This window comes from Heptranchias perlo, chromosome 16 (assembly GCF_035084215.1).
Source record: "Heptranchias perlo isolate sHepPer1 chromosome 16, sHepPer1.hap1, whole genome shotgun sequence".
Classification (NCBI taxonomy): domain Eukaryota; kingdom Metazoa; phylum Chordata; class Chondrichthyes; order Hexanchiformes; family Hexanchidae; genus Heptranchias; species Heptranchias perlo.
In genome coordinates this window covers 57,868,884-57,888,235 of record NC_090340.1, presented here as the reverse complement: position 1 = coordinate 57,888,235, position 19,352 = coordinate 57,868,884, and the positions used below count along the sequence as shown (strand labels likewise).

Below are 19,352 nucleotides of genomic sequence, written 5' to 3'. Positions count from 1 at the left end.
CAGTCAGGGCAAGCTGCCCATTAACTTATTGTCACCCAACATGGAATAGCTCATTTGCACAACACAGATTCTTTTCTTCCCTCCCAACTCAACCCACCACACGGCATTGACTACTTGATAGAATACGGTTCCAAGGATGCCAGTCGCCCTCTGGTACCCACCCTCGAGCGGGCAATAGTCACAGGTGAATCTCAACAGTGTCTGCGGGTTATATTACTGCGGGGAGGGGCACGACAGTTGTGTGAAATCTGTTTGACGAACACACACTCACACACACTCAAGCACGTGCATACACGCACGCGCACGCACATTTCTAGCAGCCAACTGTAGCACATCTCCCAACACTCCAGATGAGATCAGCTAGCAGCCGAACCAGGGATTGAGCCTTGTGTCCAGCTGGATTACCCAGTGATTAGCTCAGTCATACAATCCAGCAAGAGAACCACAAATGAGATTTGACCTAACTCACTCAACTAACACATCTGAATTGCAGTGTCAGGGCAGCCTGACAGCATCGTCCTTCTGTCTTAGAGTTGTTTCATTCAATTGCTTGGTTGACCATATCTACCTGTGTTGTGTCAGTACACTTATTCAGCACATTGATACACTATAGTAATACAGAAATTCCCAATTAAGCCAATACGAATGCATTGCCGGCTGGTGTGGTTGCGTGCTGACTCTTCGCAAACCTTCAAAAGGGAGCTGGACCGTTTCGTGACTGGGACAGAGATCGCATCAAATATAGAAGGTAAGCGGATTAACAGTTAACGTACACATGGTCAACGTGATCTCCTGGACTGGTTTCGATCACCCGAGGGGGTCGGAGAGGAATTTCCCAGAGTTTTTTATTCCCTTATTGGCCCTGGGTTTTTTCTCTTGTGATTTTGCCTCTCCCAGGAGATTACATGGCGGCGGAGTGGGATTAGGAAGTGCCTAGTCTTGATGCTCCAGGCATTATGAGTGTGGGGCAGACTTGATGAACCAGCTTTTCCTGCCAGTCATTTTCGTATGTTTTAGCGTGTGACAAAACGTTGTGTGTAACGCTCTTAATTCATCACTTCAAATTGCTCCGACTACTGCCACCACCAGCACTTCACTTATGCTTCAAGATGCATTCAACCAACCCAAGTTTCAAAAGGAAAAATAAAACCTCGAATTGGGACCGCTGGATGTTTTTCAGTTCAAGTGGAGATGGTAATTCTCAGACCCATTATTAAGTTTTACTCCCTTAAGTATAGAAGATTAAGGGGTGATCTAATTGAGGCGGTTAAGATGATTAGAGGATTTGATAGGGTAGATAGGGAGAAACTATTTCCTTTGGTGGGGGAGTCCAGAACAAGAGGGCATAACCTTAAAATTAGAGCTAGGCCGTTCAGGGGTGATGTCAGGAAGCACTTCTTCACACAAAGGGTAGTGGGATTCTACAACTCTTTCCCGGAAAAATTGACAGACTTTTGTTAGGTAAGAGTATTAAGGGATTATGGAACCAAGGCAGGTAGATGGACTTAAGATACGGAACAACCATGGTCTAATGGAATGGTGGAACAGGCTCCAGGGGTTACTCCTGTTCCTATGTTTCTACAATAACTCCTAGTGACAAAACTGCCTACAATCAACAGTTTACTGTGCTCGATCCAAAAACAAGAGCTGGAAACCAGGGAAACGGTTCAACGTTACAGCAGGCAGGAATGTACCTTCACAAAGTCAAGGGAGCACAACTTGGCCTTTGCTCCAAACTGCCACTTGCATTGCGTGTCGGCATCGTAAAGCTGCCCTGGCAGCCCGTCGGGGTACTGGTACTCCCGCACTTGCTTCGGTTCGTCGACCAGGCAAGAAGCCTGAGCTGTACTGTGAACAAAACACATTTCAGACACATAAAAGGAGAGCAAGCCCGAGGAACAACTAAATCTGGCACGGCCGAGAGGCGACTAAAAGGTGAGACGAGCCAAAGACAAGACAAGCCCAGAGGATGTTGTAACGGATTTTGTGTTACTTGGTAAACACAGCACTGCAGATTATGTGGTGAGTGATGACATTTTGTTGGCAAGATATTTTCTGGTATCTCACTGCCCAGAATGTTGTCGCATACAATAATCTACAGCTAAACGATTCCTCTGTCATGTTATAATTCACACCCTTGATCTGTCCAGTTAAATATTTAATGCGGGGGGGCTTGCATTCATGAAAAAAAAAGCGTTTTACTTGGGGAGGGAGAAGAGCTGGTGGAGCAGTGTGTGGATTAAGATTACATAGAATTACACAGAATTTACAGCACAGGAACAGGCTATTTGGCCCAACTGTTCTATGCTGGTGTTAATGCTCCACATGAGCCCCCTCCCACTCTATTTCCCTACTTCATCTAACCCTATCTGCATAACCTTCTATTCCTTTCTCCCTCATGTATTTATCTAGCTTCCCTTTAAATGCATCTCTGCTAATCGCCTCAACTATTCAGTGTTGTAGTGAGTTCCACATTCTCATCACTATCTGGGTAAAGAAGTTTCTCCTGAATTCCTTGTTGGATTTATTAGTGACTATCTTATATTTATGGCCCCGAGTCTTGGACTCCCCCACAACTGGAAACATCTTCCTTACGTCTACCCTATCGAAACACTTCATAATTTTAAAGATGAGGTGCGTCACTGCGTTATGGAACTTAGAGGCAAGCACAGAAAAGGTTTGTAGACACCGTTTTTTTTTTTGTGTGTGTGTGTGAAAGCCTGACTTCTTTTCCCAGTGAGCCAGTTTGTAAGTGTCTTGGCTCGGCTGCTATATCTGGCTTTGTTCGTGAAGTTCAAGGAAAATTCTTTCACTAGACTGGGGCGTGATTTAGTAAGACAATTTCTCTTCCAACTTTACATATAGGACATTCTGTATTCGGTGCCCAGTCTGTATCGAGTTAGCTGATCCCAGCTGGGTTAGTGGTTGAGGTGCTACCATTGGCCTCGCGGTTAGATAAGGGGTGAGGTGGTGGTGGGGAGGTGGGAAAGCAATCAGCCAAGGTCCCCTTGCCCGATTTTTAAAAAATGATTCATTCTCGGGATGTGGCCATCACTAGTAAGCACGGCATTTATTGCCCATCCCCAGTTGCCCTTGAGAAGGCGGTGGTGGTGGGCCTTCTTCTTGAACCGCTGCAGTCCGCGTGGTGAAGGTTCTCCCACAGTGCTGTTAGGTGGGGAGTTCCAGGATTTTGACCCAGCGACGATGAAGGAACGGCCGATATACGTCCAAGTCGGGATGCTGTGCGACTTGGTGGGGAGCTTGGAGGTGATGGTGTTGTTCCCATGCACCTGCTACCCTAGTCCTTCAAGGTGGTGGAGGTCGCGGGTTTGGGAGGTGCTGTCGAAGAAGCCTTGGCGAGTTGCTGCAGTGCATCCTGCAGATAGTACACACTGCAGCCACGGAGCGCTGATGGTCCACTATGTTTCTCCGCTGCTCTTGTGCATTCCAAAGTTCTGGTGATTTCTGCTGGGCAGCTCGTGTGTGAATTCATCGCAAAGGGACAGAACCAGGCAGCAGTGATGTCCCCCATGGTGCAACAGTCTGTTAAGGCTTAGACTGGAAGAATAGCCACTTGGAGGGTACTTGTTGAACCGTACCCCGGCAGGAGTCAGGGTCTTCGGGAGAGGAAGTGGGGAGAACATCCTGTGGATGTTCCTTTCAGTTTGTGTCAGGGATGGAAAGGCAGGCCGTAAGGTGACACGTTTATTAATTTATTTCTGAATTAGGCGACATTATCTTTACTGGATTCGATTTGTTAGTCTCTATTTTTGACTTCGAGTGAAGCCCATACAGCCCTTGTAAACTGACAGGTTTAAGAATTTATTAAATATTTCAGTCAGAGCCAGAAAGGAGCACTTCTTTTAAAATAAAGAGTTGATCACCCCCATGGCTTTTGGATCCAGGTGGTCTTAAGTAGTTGACATCTTGGACTGGGCTTGCCGGTAAATTGACTCCCAGGTTTGTCAAGAGGCCCAGGCCATATCCTCAGTTAAAACTTGAATTGTTAAACGGTTACAGTTGCAACTTAGATACTTTTTTAATTACATCTTTGAATGGCGAAGAGTTTTGCCAACTTACTTACATTTTTCAGTTCTTGGTGTGGAAGCTGCTTTCTGTGTTCGTAGTGCAACCTGATTCTTACGTCTTGACTGGTCCTCGCTGACCACGTGACCAATAATACTACGTGGTTAGCACAGGACAGATCAGAAAGCAATTAAAACACACAGGGATTATATTAGATAGATATGTAATTATTAAGGCTTCGGCCTACCTGAGGAACCTGTTGAGATACTGCCGACTGCACGCAGACCATGAGAAGATTCCATTGTTCCCAGCCAGGGTCGGTGACATGATGTTACCCTCAGTTTTCCGACATGGGTTCCCTTCTCCATCGTGAATCATGCCGAAGCTTTGATAAAAAGGCGTACAGATGCTGAGACAAATCAATCAGCGCATTCCGGGTTTTTAACATGGGATAAGAACATCGGAAAACCCAAAATTTAGTTCTCAATTCCTACAAATTAGGACCGGAAAGTTCTATTTACCAGTGAAACTGCAATGAGTTCGCTAACATCTCTGGTGAGGCCATAAAAAGAGGGGCTTGGCAGCTTGTGAGTGACATCTGTGTGCTTCTTAAGCAATAAATTATGTTCATTAGTTTCATGGTTTAGTACAGGATAGGTATAAGAGGAGACTCGTGTGGCGCATAAACAACGGCATGGAGCAGTTGGGCCGAATGGCCTGTTTCTGTGCTGAACATTCTATGTAATTCTATGTGAGAAATATGCTAATTAATGGGTCATGAGCATCGATATTTAAGTTTTTGGGCCAGCGTCCTAAAACAGCGGCAAACTAATCTTGAATTGACAGCACTCTTTCTCTCAGTGACACTAGGGTAAAAGAAGAAAGAACTTGCTCTTACAGAGCGCCATTGACAGGACGTCCCAAAGTGAAGTACTTTAGAAGTGTGATCACTGCTGTATTGTAGGAAACGGGGCAGCTAATTTGCGCACAGCAAGGTCCCACAAACAGCAATGAGAGAAATGACCAGATAATCTGTTTCCAGTGACGTTGGTTGAGGGATAAATATGGGCCAGGACACCGGGGGAGAACTCCCCTGCTCTTTGTCAAAATAGTGTCGTGAAATCGGCGGGGGGGGGGGAAAAGGAGAGTTCTAGCATTGATATCGCAGCAGTGTTAATTGCAGCTGTGCAGGGCTGGATACTGCAACATCTGGTCTGTGCATATCACTTCCAGTCCATAGTCAATCCATGCTTCATGCCTCAATGACAAGCAGGATACGCCCTGCAGTTAGTAACTTCTGTTGCTGCAGTACGGAACAGTAGCAGTAATAGTAAAAAAAAAAAAATTTTTTTTAATGGAAAGTCTTAACTTGCAGCCAATGGAAGAAAGAACAAAGCCACCTTATTTGGAAGAAAATGGGTGCTCTTCAGTAACCCGCTTGGCTCTGACTGAGCAACAGAAGTTACGTCCAACAGCAAAACACCATAATTAAACCATCATTGTCTGAAAGAAACCAGTTTTAGCTTGAATGAGAGGATCCTCCTTTTCGTTTGCTTTCCAGACCATAATAAATATATAACACGGTTTTTTTTCAACCCCTCCCCCGCCCACCCCTGCTCTTCTCCTCAGCAGCTGACAGACTCACACCAGCCTACTCTCGGAGGCGATCGCTGACTCGCCACATCTGTCTGGAGCCTGAACAGGCTTGTTATTAATCTTTTATTATTGTATATTTTTCGGGGTTTTTCTTAAAAAATAATAGGAGAACTGCTTTGAAAAGACGCGAGCTGCCAGGCAGGTTGGGGGGGAACTCGAACCGTTTGGTTTGTGCTGCTCGCAGAGACTGCACCTGCCGTCGACCGTTCCTTCATCGCTGAAGAGCTCGTCTGACATTGCTCCAAGGGCAGGTCCTGTCGTGGCAGCAGATGGTGTCACTTCTCCTGGCTGTGCGTTAGGATTAGGATCCTGCAGCACAGCCAACAGCAGCGAGCAGCAGCGAATGAGCAAAGGCTCTTCTGGTTACCTGGCAGTAGCCTACAAGAAAAAAAAGAACCTTTCAGGTCCAGGGTCCACGTGTTCTCCTGGACTGGTTTCGATTGCCTGAGGGGGAGTCGGAGAGGAATTTTCCCATATTGGCCCTTGGGTTTTTGGCGTCTCCCAGGAGATCACACTGGGGGAGGGGAGGAGTAGTAGGAAGTGTCTAGCCATGACATTCCAGCCATCATGAGTGTGGGGCAGGCTTGATGGAATAGCTGGTCTTTTCTTGCCCGCCATTTTCGTATGTTCTGATGGCCATTGCTAATGGCAATGTATAAAGCCACGTGGAACGGGAGGTCAGTGCTAAGTTAGCTTTAATTGAGCTCAGCACCCTCAGCTGGGGGGGTGGGGTTGGAGATTTCTCCACCTAATTGCCATCCAGTGACTTCTGTAGGAAAGTGTAAACATGAAGGCGAGGGCACGATTGGGATCGGGATCAACTCAGCTGGGAATACCGTGTCAGCAACTTACATTGGCTCCCGGTCCCGGAACGCCTCGATTTTAAAATTCTCATCCTTGTTTTCAAATCCCTTCCTGGCCTCGCCCCTCCCTATCTCTGTAACGTCCTCCAGCCCTACAACCCTCCGAGATCTCTGCGCTCCTCCAATCCTTGTCTCTTGCGCATTCCCGATTTTAATCACTCCACCTTTGGCGGCCGTGCTTTCAGCTGCCTAGGCCCTAAGCTCCGGAATTCCCTCCCCAAACCTCTCCGCCTTTCTATCCTTCTTGAAGATGCTCCTTAAAACCTGCCGCCTTTGCCATGCTTTTGGTCACCTGTCCTGATATCTCCTTATGTTGCTCGGTGTCAAATTTTGTTTGAGAACGCTCCTGTGAAACGCCTTGGGACGTTACTATGTTAAAGGCGCTATATAAATGCAAGTTGTTGTGGTAGTTGTGTAGGTTCATACATGATGAACGGCCAGGTGGCAAGGTACTGAGAGGCAATTCTACTCTCACCTGACAACCACATGCACTCACTTTCCAGCAGGGAGTCACTGGATAGTAAGCAAACCGCCGAGGCCATGTGTTGCCCTGAGATCATGGAATGATACATGGCAGGAGGCCATTCGGTCCGTCGTGCCTGTGCTGGCTCTTCGGAAGAGTTATCCAATCAGTCCTACACCCCTGCTCTTTCCCCATTGACCTGCAAATTTTTCCTTTTCAAGTTATTATTGAATCTGCTTCCACCACCCTTTCAGGCAGCACATTCCAGATCATTACAACTTGCTGCGTAAAAAAATTCTCATCTCCCCTCTGGTTCTTTTGCCAATTATCTTAAATCTGTGTCCTCTGGTTACTGACCCTCCTGGCAGTGGAAAGAGCTTGTCCTTATTTACTCCACCCAAACCCCTTCATAATTCCGAACAGCTCTATTAAATAGATCAGCCAACTGAGCTAGACCACCATCAACGTGCAGTCAAATAGCACCCTTAACACAGAAAACATCCTAAGACGCTTCAAAGGCGCAGTGTGAAAAACAGATGCCAAGCCAAGGAACAAGAGATTTACGAGTGGGCGGGGGGGTGGGGGGAATCAAAGGCTTGGTCAGCAAGGTGGGCCTTGAGGAGGGTCTTGAAAGGGAGGAGGGAGTTGAGGATCTGGATTGATGGAAGTCCAGGAAATGGCGCCAAGGGTTGAGTTCTTCTCTTCTCCTTTAAGACACTCCTTAAAACTTACCCCTTCTTAAAATTTTGTCAGATTAGGCTCCTGTGAGGCGCCTCGGGACGTTTTACTGGATTTGGAGTCCAAAACTAGGGGCCATAAATATAAGATTGAAGAAATCACAAGAAAATTCTTTACCCAGGGAGTGGTGAGAATGTGGAACTTGCTACCACATGGAGTAGTTGAGGCGAATAGCACAGATGCCTTTAAGGGGAAGCTGGATAAACACATGAGGGAGAAAGGAATAGAAGGATATGCTGATATCTGGGGGTGGTGGGGGAGGAGGCTTGTGTGGAGCATAAACACCGGCATTGCCCAGTTGGGCCGAACGATCTGTTTCTGTGCTGTAAATTCTATGTAATATAATGTTAAAGGCGCTGTATAAATGCAAGTTGTTGCTGAATGTCTTTGTTGTAATATTGGTTGGTGCCATTGCCCACTGGGGCTTGAGGGGAGGTTTCACTATTTCCTACGGTGTCAGAAAGATTGATTTAAAAAGACGGGAGGTGTTTTGAACGGGAACCTGTTTTAGATACAGCGAATTTTCAGTGAATTGGTTGTTCAGGGGAATATCTGGCATCATTTCGAAATGGTCAAATTGGAAGAATATCCCAAGAAACTCGTACAGCTGAGGAACACCGTCTGGGATGCTGTTTATTTCACTCTAATTCAATGCAGATATCTCAGCTGGCGTTCCCCAACTCTCCAGCAAGTAAATTAAATCCCGACTCATGCAGAAGCCACTCCCTGCAGCCCCCTCACATGCTACGCCACACTGTGCAAGTATCCACAAATGCCAGCTCGCCAACTGCTCAGAAAGACGGTGACCTTTTAATGAAACGGATTCATCAAAGCAAACCCAGAACGTCAATCAGAATTAGGGCACTGTCTGTTGCTAAATAACTTCGCACAGATTTATTCCACTGGAGGAAAGTTTTTTTTAAGAAAAAAAGAAGTTAACACTTTCCATGTGATTCAGGGAGGGGAAAAAATAAACCTCAGGGCCCCGTGAACGAGACCCACTGACAGTAGAGTGACTGTAAATGCAGAACCTCGCCAGTTTGACTGATGCAGAATTGAGCCTGCACAAAGCACAACTGGCAGCGATTAAATAGGACCGTGTCGTTGGAAATAGCACTCGAATTGAAAGCCAGCGATCTCTCAGGGCTAGGCCGGATGACTCCAACTTCTGGAGCAATCATTAGAATCGTACAGAACAGAAGGAGGCCATTCGGCCTATCGTGCCTGTGCCGGCTCTTTTGAAAGAGCTATCCGATTAGCCCTGCTCTCTCCCCCCACAGCCTTGCAATTTTTTTTCCCCCTTTTCGAGGATATTTCCAATTCTCTTTTGAAAGTTACTACTGAATCTGCTTCCCCCACCCTTTCAGGCAGTGCATTCCAGATCATAATAACTGACTGCGTAAAAAAAATAACCTTTCTCCTCATCTCCCCGCCCCCCCACCACCCCGGTTTTACTGCCAGGCCCCGGTCTGGTCACAACGCATGTTCACGATTGTCATTACTTTGTTTTTTTACGGATGGAATCGGGAGCGCGTAATCCCCGTCAACAATCCCGCAATCCCGTGTGATAAAAATGGAGTTTGACTTGTTTAGACATCGTGAAAAAAACTGGTAAAAGAATCGGAGGGGAGATGAGGAGAATTTTTTTTTTAACGCATCTGGAATGCGCTGCCTGAAAGGGTGGTGGAAGCAGATTCAATAGTAACTTTCAAAAGGGAATCGGATAAATACTTGAAGGGGAAAAATTTGCAGGGCTATGGGGAAAGTGTGGGAATAATTGGATAGCTCTTTCAAAGAGCCGGCACAGGCACGATGGGCCGAATGGCCTCCTTCTGTGCTGCATCAATGTATGATTCTATGAAACTAGTGACTCGTCATATAAGGATTAATTTTGAAAGGCTCGCTGCTACTTTTACATAGCCAGTGCCTGTCGGAAACTCGCAAGTACATTGCCTGCGGCTGTCCGATACGTGTAGGAGGTCTCGGTGGCATGGGATTTTGGAAGGCGTACACCGTGATGTATTCCCAGTACTCAGAGGTCCCAAAAGGCACTTGCACACTGGCACTCGTTTAGCTCAGATCGCAGGACAATGGAATCAGTGCGTCAGCTCCCGCTCCCGCTCCCACCCCCGTGTGTTTGCATGGCTAAAGCCGTTGCTCAGCGGGCAGCACTCTCACCTCAGAGTCCACTCCAGAAACTTGAGTCCAAAATCTAGGCCGACACTCCAGTGCAGTACTGCCTCTCCCCGCACGCATCATTCCTCACCGGCAGCATCCGGCCGAGAAATCAGCGCTTCACGTCACAATGAGAACGCTCTGAGCCAGCTCGGTGTGTTTTAGCAGCACGACCACAGCCGTGGGTCTACAAAGGGGCCTGGAATCGGAAGAAGATCGTGGCAAACACCCTTACAGTCCCAACTGCATTGGCAGCTGACGTCACTCGCAGAAGGTAAAGGCAACTTGGCCTGTGCTACGCCCGGCCTGGAAACGTTTTGACGATGGGTGGTTCAAGGAAAAGGAACAATTGTACCACTCCCCACTCACAAACATCACTCACCCTGGTGAGAACATGCTGGTAATTTCTCTGCCCTGTCCCCCCCACCTCCACTTTCCTCTCCTGAAGGTGCTGACTAATGTTGTTTCACAGGTTCTGGCAGATCTCCAGCACTTCGACCAAATGACCATGCTCTATGCGGGAGCCTCAACGATGGGCTCCACAACTGTGGAAAAGGATCACAAGCCCATCCCTGCCCTCGTGTGGCCTCCGCACCCCCGTGCTTTCCAGCAGGCATCACTGGACAGCTACCAGGAGCAGGAAACCGTGGCGGACTTTCCCCGTTCTCTATTCTATGGGACATCGAGGCCGATTGTAGGCTACCAGCTGTAACAGCACAGGCCAGGGATTGAACCAGTGACGCTCCCAGTCTATTGGTGCATTTAAACCCGCTCAGTCATTGGGGGTGGAATACAAAAACACGCCAGGTTCTTTTACTCTTCAAAGGATGATGCGGTTTTTGGAAACAAGCCTTATAAAACTGACGTGGTAAAATAGAACTGATATGCGCTCCAACAAACAGGAAGAACTTTAGTCCCCCGTCGCCAACAATGCATCCCTGAAGCTCTTGGCCTGAGGTGGAGCACGTTTATGGACAGTACACACTTTCAGTAAAAAAAAAATCCGCAAAACCATTTTCTCCACATAGGGTGAGTCCTAATGACTGGAAAAGAGGAAACAGCAGCTTCCTCAGATCGTTTCCTGGACCAGATCATTATTTTGCAAACTCCAACCCCTTTTTCCCCTCAGATAAATGACTTCTGATGAGATAAGCTTTCCTTTTGCAACACGTCCCATTGCCAAAACAGGTTTTTCTGTTCCAGTACCTCTCCTAATTTACGCAAGAACCTGGGCCTCCCCACCCCACCCCATCCCGTTAACAACTTTATCTGGCACCGAGTCAGAACCAAAAGTGCAGCACTTTGTATTCCAGCTTCCACCCCTCCTCCTTTAAAAGCGACTCTTTTGGAGGTTTTAGGGGGGAGGGGCTCTGATCCATGGATTTGAACAGCCCTCCGGTACCTCGGGTCAGTGCCCGGTCCGTGTCTAAAGGCATAGACAATGAATGTTGGCAGGCTATTTGGGAGTTGGCATCTTAGCCAACTCCCCCCGGTCGTGCCTTCACTGGATACCCACACTCTCGCACGTTTCAGAGGTATGATAGACAGTGATCAGGAGGAGCGGCCATTGGTCCTTCCCCTCACTAGGGTCAAGGAACAATGAGGCCAGTAGAAGCTGATTGTTGCAGTCCCAAATAGGAATAAAATCAATACAGTAAAAATAAATCATATATATACATATCTATATGAGCATTTGGGAGTACTCTGCACAGTTCTGGTCTCCATATTATAGAAAGGATACAGAGGCACTGGAGAGGGTGCAAAAAAGATTGACAAGTATTATACCAGAACTGTGAGGATATACCTATCAGGAAAGCCTGAACAAGCTGGGGCTTGTTTCTCTAGAAAAGAGAAGGCTGAGGGGTGACCTGATAGAGGTCTTTAAGATAATGAAAGGGTTTGATAAGGTAAACGTAGAGAAATTCTTTCACTTCAGAAAGGATGTGAAGGCCTGAGAAAGGATGCAGAAGAGATTTACTGGAATGATTCCAGGGATGAGGGACTTTAGTTACGTAGAAGCTGGGGTTGTTCTCCTTGGAACAGAGACGGTTGTGTGGAGATTTGATAGAGGTATTCAAAATCATGAAGGGTTTAGACAGAGTAGGTAGAGTGAAACTGTTCCCATTGGCTGAAGGGTCAAGAACCAGAGGACATAGATTTAAGGTGATTGGCAAAAGAGCCAAAGGTGACATGAAGAAAAACTAACTTACACAGCAAGTGGTCAGGATCTGGAATGCACTGCCCGAGGGGGTGGTGGAGGTGGATTCAATTATGATCTTCAAAAGGGAACCGGATAAATACTTGAAAGGAAAACATTTTCAGGGCTACAGGGATAGGACAGGGGAGTGGAACTAGCTGGATTGCTCTTGCATCGAGCCGGCACGGACTCGATGGGCTGAATGGCCTCCTTCCGTGCCGTAACCTTTCTTTCTATGATTTCTACTTGTGGGAAATCCAAAATTAGAGGTCATATATATATAAACAGTCACTAATAAATCCAATAGAGAATTCAGGAGAAACTTCTTTACCAATAGAGTGGTGAGAATATGGAACGCGCTACCACAGGGAGTAGTTGAGGCAAATAGCATAGATGCATTTAAGGGGAAGCTGGATAAACACATGAGGGAGAAAGTAATAGAAGGGTATGCTGATAGGGTGAGATGAAGTAGGGAGGGAGGAGGCTCTTGTGGAGCATAAACACCGGGATAGACCAGTTGGGCTGAATGGCCTGTTTCTGTGTCGTAGTTTCAATGAAGCTCGAGTTCAAGGATGTAATCGCCTCTCGCGGTTAGGGCGACAGTTATCAACCCTTCAATCTCATCACACCATCTGAGCCCTTCAGTGAGATTACTGCATTCAGGCATTCCCAGGCATCCATTATTATACGTTAAATTAACAAAGCCCCTTCATTAGCTTCCCGCCATCAAGTGTTAGGTGCCTTTTGATTTAAAACACATCGATTGCTCCCACACTCTGGAATTCTCTCCCTGATTGCCTGCCATCGAGGAGTCGGACGTGGCTCAATTGATAGCATTCTCGACTCTGATGATTGTGGGTTCAAGTCCCACTCCAGAGGCGTGAGCACATAATCTAGGCTGACACTCCCAGTGCAGTACTGAGGCAGTGCTGCACTGTCAGAGGTGCTGTCTTTTAAATGACCCGTTAAACTGAGATCCCGTCTGCCCTCTCAGTTGGATGTAAAAGATCCCATGGCACTATTTCGAAGCAGAGTAGGGGAGTTCTCCCTGGTGTCCTGGCCAACATGTAGCCCTCAACCAACATCGCTAATTATCTGTTTGCTGTTTGTGGGACCTTGCTGTGCGCAAATTGGCTGCCGCGTTTCCTACATTACAACAGTGGCTACACTTCAAAAGTACTTCATTGGCCGTGAAGCGCTTTGGGACGTCCTGAGGACGTGAAAGGCGCTATATAAATGCAAGCTCTTTCTTTTCTATCTCCTCCACATCGCTACGTCCCACCCCACCTTCAAAAGCCTCCATCCTTGAACCATCCCTTTGGTCACTTACCCTAGTTCCTGCTCCGTGTCGGTTTCTTCCTCTTCCTCTTCCCCCGCCCCCCCCAGCACCCCCCTCCCCCCCCACCACTATTTGAAGCTCGGTCAGGTATTTTGCTACATTAAAGAGGTCACGTAAATGCAATTGGCTGGTTGTTGCATTGAAGCAACAGAGCTAGAAAGTTGCCAATGGGTTTTTATGCCCTTTATTGGATTAGCACTGTACCTGCTCCTGGGAGTTCACTCAGTAGCACAGTAACTAATTGCCATGAGCCCTTGTAATCTGAATTATCAATGCACTCCACTCTCCACAGAAACTACTGAACTAACACAAACCAGAGAGTACGGTCTCTGTAACCAATTTAATATGCTCAGGGTCCCTGTTGGATCAATGACATTGCTCAGTCGAGCGCTTCTTTTTTTGGCTTGGAAGCAAAATATTTATCCCCTGCAGGCATCTATAAACTACATCTTGTGCTTTCCTTATTTCCTCCCCCCAACCTTGGGTTAACTCTGCTCTTGTTGGAACCAGAAACAATCGAACCTGATGTTATCCTGGGTTAAATTACAATGATTTGAAGCTTGGACGATGCCTTGACGTGTAAACATACCAGCTGCTGCCATACAGACCAAGGTGACCTCAGATTCCACTGCCAGTCTGTGCTGATCTCTGCCATGGCCACAGTTGGCCTCAGTACTCCTGGAGCAGGGAGAAGGAAAATAAGCCAGGGTTCCTGCCCCTCGCCCCTGGTTACCCTGTGACCCTTACTGGAAAGTGCCCTTTGGGCGGGCATTGCGTGAGGAAAATAACTTACAGAAACCCAAGAGGTCATTGAAAGAGTGCTGAGACATTAGAATAGTGAAAAACAGTAAGATTCAAGAGACCTAGCATAAACATTCTAAGACCAGATTACGGGGAAAGGCTACGTAAACACTAAGACATTAAACAATCCTTGGTGGTTTCTGAGAGTCAGCAAAGTGGGATGGTTTATGACCATAAGACCAGCAGTGCTTACATACAGAACAACGCAGCCCAATAGTATAAAGATAAGGCATGCTCCCTCCCAAAAGTTAGAGCTCTCAAGAGGGGACGGTCAGAAGTCGATTCCCACAGACAGTCCACGAAGGCTAAGTCTGATCAACTAGGGTTTGAAGGACAGATCGGGTTGTATTAATTGCTTGTCATTAATGTGATCTGTAGACAGTTGTATTATAACTATAACACTGTTGAATGCAATGTTGAAGACAGCTGCAATGCAACTCTGTTGTAAGTCAATCTATTAAATTTGCTATTTTGTAACCAGCCGGGTGAGAATCAAGCAGAGGTTATTGTTGATGGATTAACAACCTGACAATCTATAGTTGCGACAGTAATGGGAGAAATCCACTAACAATCGAATTTGGCCGTTATGCCTTCCAGGGTTGAATAGGCTATTGACATACATCGTTTTGGCTCGCTCATGAGGAATGCCAACTTGGATGAGTTAGTGGGGCCAAGAATCGGCATGGGGGAGGACTGAGAAGTGGATTAAAAAGAGAACTAAAACCACTTACTTATGTCCAGATTCATGAGCAATGGTGAATGCCAAGCCAAGGCCTGTATCTTCATTGATGGTACAGCTACGGTACCTACTGCACATTCCACTTATAGGAGCGAAACCTACAAAAATAAATCAAAGTTTCAGCAACCCCACTAAAGAGCAGGCACAGGCAAACATCACACACCTCAAATCTGAAGTATATATTTTAGTTACGGTTCCAACAAGTTCTTGCTGAGCTTTATCCGGAGGGTGGGAGCTCTCCCGCAGTGTTTCCTACATCTCTTCTCCACACCCACTCTTCCTGGCGTGAACTTCCCTGCTGTTCTAAAAGGCTCCACCTACCACCTAGCAACCCAAAAGATGACTGCTCGTAAGCACTGCCTCCACTGACCTAAATAATATCAGTCGAGGCCAGAAGTTCAAATAAGGCCATCTGCGAGAATTTCCAGCCATGCCAACATGTAAAAATGGCTAAAAGTGGCATGCAAGAACTGCAGGATATGACCAAATAATATTAATATCTCCTTTTCACTCCTATTTCTGACTATTTTTCTCCCTCATGTTTTACTCACTTTCTCTTTCTTCCTTTTGCCTACACCACCCACTTGCCCAAAAATGGTCACGGCCCAGTTTCTAGGCCATTATCCACTCACCCTTCAGACTCATGAATTACATCTTCCTGATGTGACCCGCTGAACTATTTCCCATATTCTACCTCCCCCATTGCTAATTCAAAACTACAACCAAACTGACAAGCCACATAAGATCAGGTTACTCGTACTGTTTTATACATAATATGGACTCCCCTACCTTCTCCTGTGTCCCTCACCTGACTTGCTGTTCCATGTTCCTCTAGGTCTCCGCTCATGGCCTCCCTGGCTGTAGGATGTTGACAGAGCTGGGATTCTGTCCAGTCCCTCTCCTTGTCTCGCACTCCACAGCAAAAGGTGGCAAGGGAATATCTTTCAGAAGTGGGATTATCCCAACTTTCATATAGCAAGTGAAAGAACTTGTGGACTGTGTTCAGTCCTGCTCACTGAAGCTCAAGGGAAACTTCCAACTATACAGAAGGGTTAAGGGGCCGATTCCTCGTCTGAAGAGGCCTGGACTTTGAGGAAAGGTACCTGTTACCAACCTACTCCACGATAGAGGCACCAATCCTATCCTCACCTGCCCAACCCTCACTACCCCAGAAACACTCTGGTCAATTGCGAGACCCCGAACCGTCACCGTGGCTGAGATCTACTAGCTCAGCACAGACCAATGATTGAAGCTGGGACATAATAACATTAGGAACAGGAGTAGACCATTCAACCCCCTTCAGCCTGGTCCACCATTCAATTAGATCAGGGCTGATCTACATCTCAACTCGATTTGCCCTCCATAATCGCTTGACACCCTTACCTAACACAAATTGGGGAGCTTTCTGGATTGTGTGGTTTTTGGTGCCAAGGGGGAAGCACATTTACCTTCTCGAGTCTTCAGGGACTCCCTGGGCATCCCATCAAAAGCAGTGAGGAAACCCAACAGTGGGGAGCACTGCATGCATGGCCGGCTTACCCAAGGTGTCACAGGGCTCGTTCTTCCAGGAGCAGATGTCCAATCCGGTAAGCAACACCGCGTGATCGTGGCGTTTGCCATTCTTTCCCATCAGCCTCGACTGCCACTGACAGAAGCTGTTCAACGATTGGTCCGCGTGATGGTTGATCACTAACCCAGGCTGGGAAAAAAAACAAGACAACCCAATTTTTTTTCCCCACAATTACTTCTGCAACCGTGACACGCGTCAATTATTTGTTAAAATTCCACCCGACACCAAAGGCAATTCGTTTTATAATTAGCTGAACAGAACTGAGATGGGTGCACATATTTTGACAGTGTCGTCCATTTAGCAAATGGACGATCTTCGTACATGAGTGTCAGGAGAATACTTGAGCCAAGAGAGGACATCGCAATTGAGCCAATCACACCCTCTTGTCACTAGATAGTAATCAGAAGCAGAAATTTTCCTCTCCCTAGTCCAGGGGCATGCATCACAGATACTTAGCAACATAGAACAATGCAAAGGACTATTGGGGTCCACTTAGCTGGTCCCATACCATATTCCATCTCTCATACCCCTCAATCTCCTTCTCTGTCAAATAGCTTCCCTCCTGAATTGGCCAAAACTGACTGCCTCCCTGGGCATTCTGTTCCAGTGCCCACTGTCGGCCAGTGGGTAGCACCCTTGCGTCTGAGTCAGAAGGTTGTGAGTTCAAGTCCGACTCCAGAGACTTGAACACGTGGCCTAAGTCGTCTCTTCGCTGCAGTACTGAGGGGATGTTGCACAGGCAGAGGTGCTGTCTTTCAGACAAGATGTTAAATCGAGGCCCCCTCTGCTCTTTCAGATGGAACTAAAAGATCCCATGGCAGTATTGGAATTCTGACCAATAATTATCCCTCAACCAATGTCACTAAAACAGATTATCTGGTCATTAATTTATTGCTGTTTGTGGGAGCTTGCTGTGTGCAACTTGCTGGCTATGTTTCCAACATTACAACAGTGATTACTTCAATGGTTGTGAAGCACTTTGGGACATCTGAGGTCATGAATATATAAGTGCTATATAAGTGATGATGTGGAGATGCCGGTGATGGACTGGGGTGGACAAATGTAAGGAGTCGTACAACACCAGGTTATAGTCCAACAGCTTTATTTGAAATCTCGAGGGCAATTAGGGATGGGCAATAAATGCTGGCCTCGCCAGCGACGCCCACATCCCGTGAACGAATAATATAAAAAAAACAAGCTTTCGGAGCTTTCCTCCTTCGTCAGGCGACTCGCCTGACGAAGGAGGAAAGCTCCGAAAGCTTGTGATTTCAAATAAAGCTGTTGGACTATAACCTGGTGTTGTACGACTCCTTACATTTGCTATATAAGTGCAAGCTCTTTCTTTCGTCATATATTCGCCATCTTCTGTTTGAAGTAGAGAAATCAGATCTGCTGACTGACCTTCCCTCTCCTAAGCTGGAGTCTGTGTCCTCCCCTGTACAGTTTGTGATTATCTCAAACATATGGTTAGGGTTCGGCTCGGCTATACCCCTTCAAGTATAGATCAGAAGGTAGGAACATGAAAACAACCTACTGGATCCTGCTCCAGGAGTAACAGGCTCACAACCACAATCCTTATGTCACTTCCTATGGTGCCATCTTTGAAAAGACTGGAAACCTGTTGGGAATGAAGTCAGTGTGTCACTGCATAGAATTACATAGAATTTACAGCACAGAAACAGGCCATTCGGCCCAACCAGTCTATGCCGGTGTTTATGCTCCACACGAGCCTCCTCCCCACTATTGGCTTCATCTTATCCTATCCTTCTATTCCTTTCTTCCCTCTTCTACTTATCTCGCTTCCCCTTAAATGCAACTATGCTATTCGGCTCAACTACTCCCTGTGGTAGCGAGTTCCACATTCTCACCGCTCTTTGGGTAAAGAAGTTTCTCCTGAATTCCTTGTTGGATTTATTTGCGGCTCTCTTGTATTTATGGCCCCTAGCTTAGGACTCTCCCACAAGTGGAATCACCTTCTCTACGTCCACCCTTCATAATTTTAAGGACCTCTATCGGGTCAACTCTCAGTCTTCTTTTTTCTAGAGAAAAGAGCCCCAGCTTGTTCAATCTTTCCTGATAGTTGCATCAGTTGTTTCAATGCCTGGCTAAAACAGAGGAGCAGGGTAAGAAACAACAACGTCTGCTTCACGCCTGTGGAAGGTGCAGTGAAGCAATTATGGGCTGTCCCTCACAGGCGAGATAAATCTCAATTGGACATTGCCGGCAGCAATATTCTGCTCATTATATACATCCTGGAGGGAAATATATTTTGACACTTTGAAATCTTATAATTTAAAGGAGAGGAATGGTCCAAGAGTCTCCTCATCCCATGTCTCTGTAAAAAATATATAATAATTGGAAAAATACTCGCCACCGCTTTTGAAAAAAACGTTGAAATTTCCTCAGCCACTGGCAACCCTGAAGGACTGCCTTGTCTCCAGTAAAGTTGCAGGAACAATAGGAGGCCACTCAATTAGATCATGGCTGATCTGTATCTTAACTCCATTTATCTGCTTTGGTTCCATATCCCTTAATACGCTAACCCAACAAAAATCTACCAATCTCAGTTTTGCAATTTTCAATTGACCCCCAGCCTCAACAGCTTTTTGGGGGACAGAGTTCCAGATTTCCACTCCCCTTTGTGTGAAGCAGTGCTTCCTGACCGTCCTAGCTCTAATTTTAAGGTTATGCCCCACTTGTTCTGGAGTCACACACCAGAGGAGTCACTGTTGGGGAGGAGTTAAAGGCATCCACTGAAAGAGGGGGCAGCGAAAGGGGCCCGACA

General features: G+C 46.7%; 1 protein-coding gene across 1 annotated transcript in view; it reads right to left on the bottom strand.

Moving 5' to 3' along the window:
* adamts18 (ADAM metallopeptidase with thrombospondin type 1 motif, 18) overlaps positions 1–19,352 on the bottom strand; it is a 162,216-nt gene that overhangs the window by 81,785 nt on the left and 61,079 nt on the right. The window contains exons 6-10 of the mRNA XM_067997525.1: positions 18,102–18,185; positions 16,537–16,696; positions 14,990–15,095; positions 4,274–4,411; positions 1,695–1,848 (exon numbers count right to left, since the gene is read on the bottom strand). Coding sequence (XP_067853626.1) covers positions 1,695–1,848; positions 4,274–4,411; positions 14,990–15,095; positions 16,537–16,696; positions 18,102–18,185 — 642 coding nt within the window. The remainder of the gene's footprint in view (positions 1–1,694; positions 1,849–4,273; positions 4,412–14,989; positions 15,096–16,536; positions 16,697–18,101; positions 18,186–19,352) is intronic.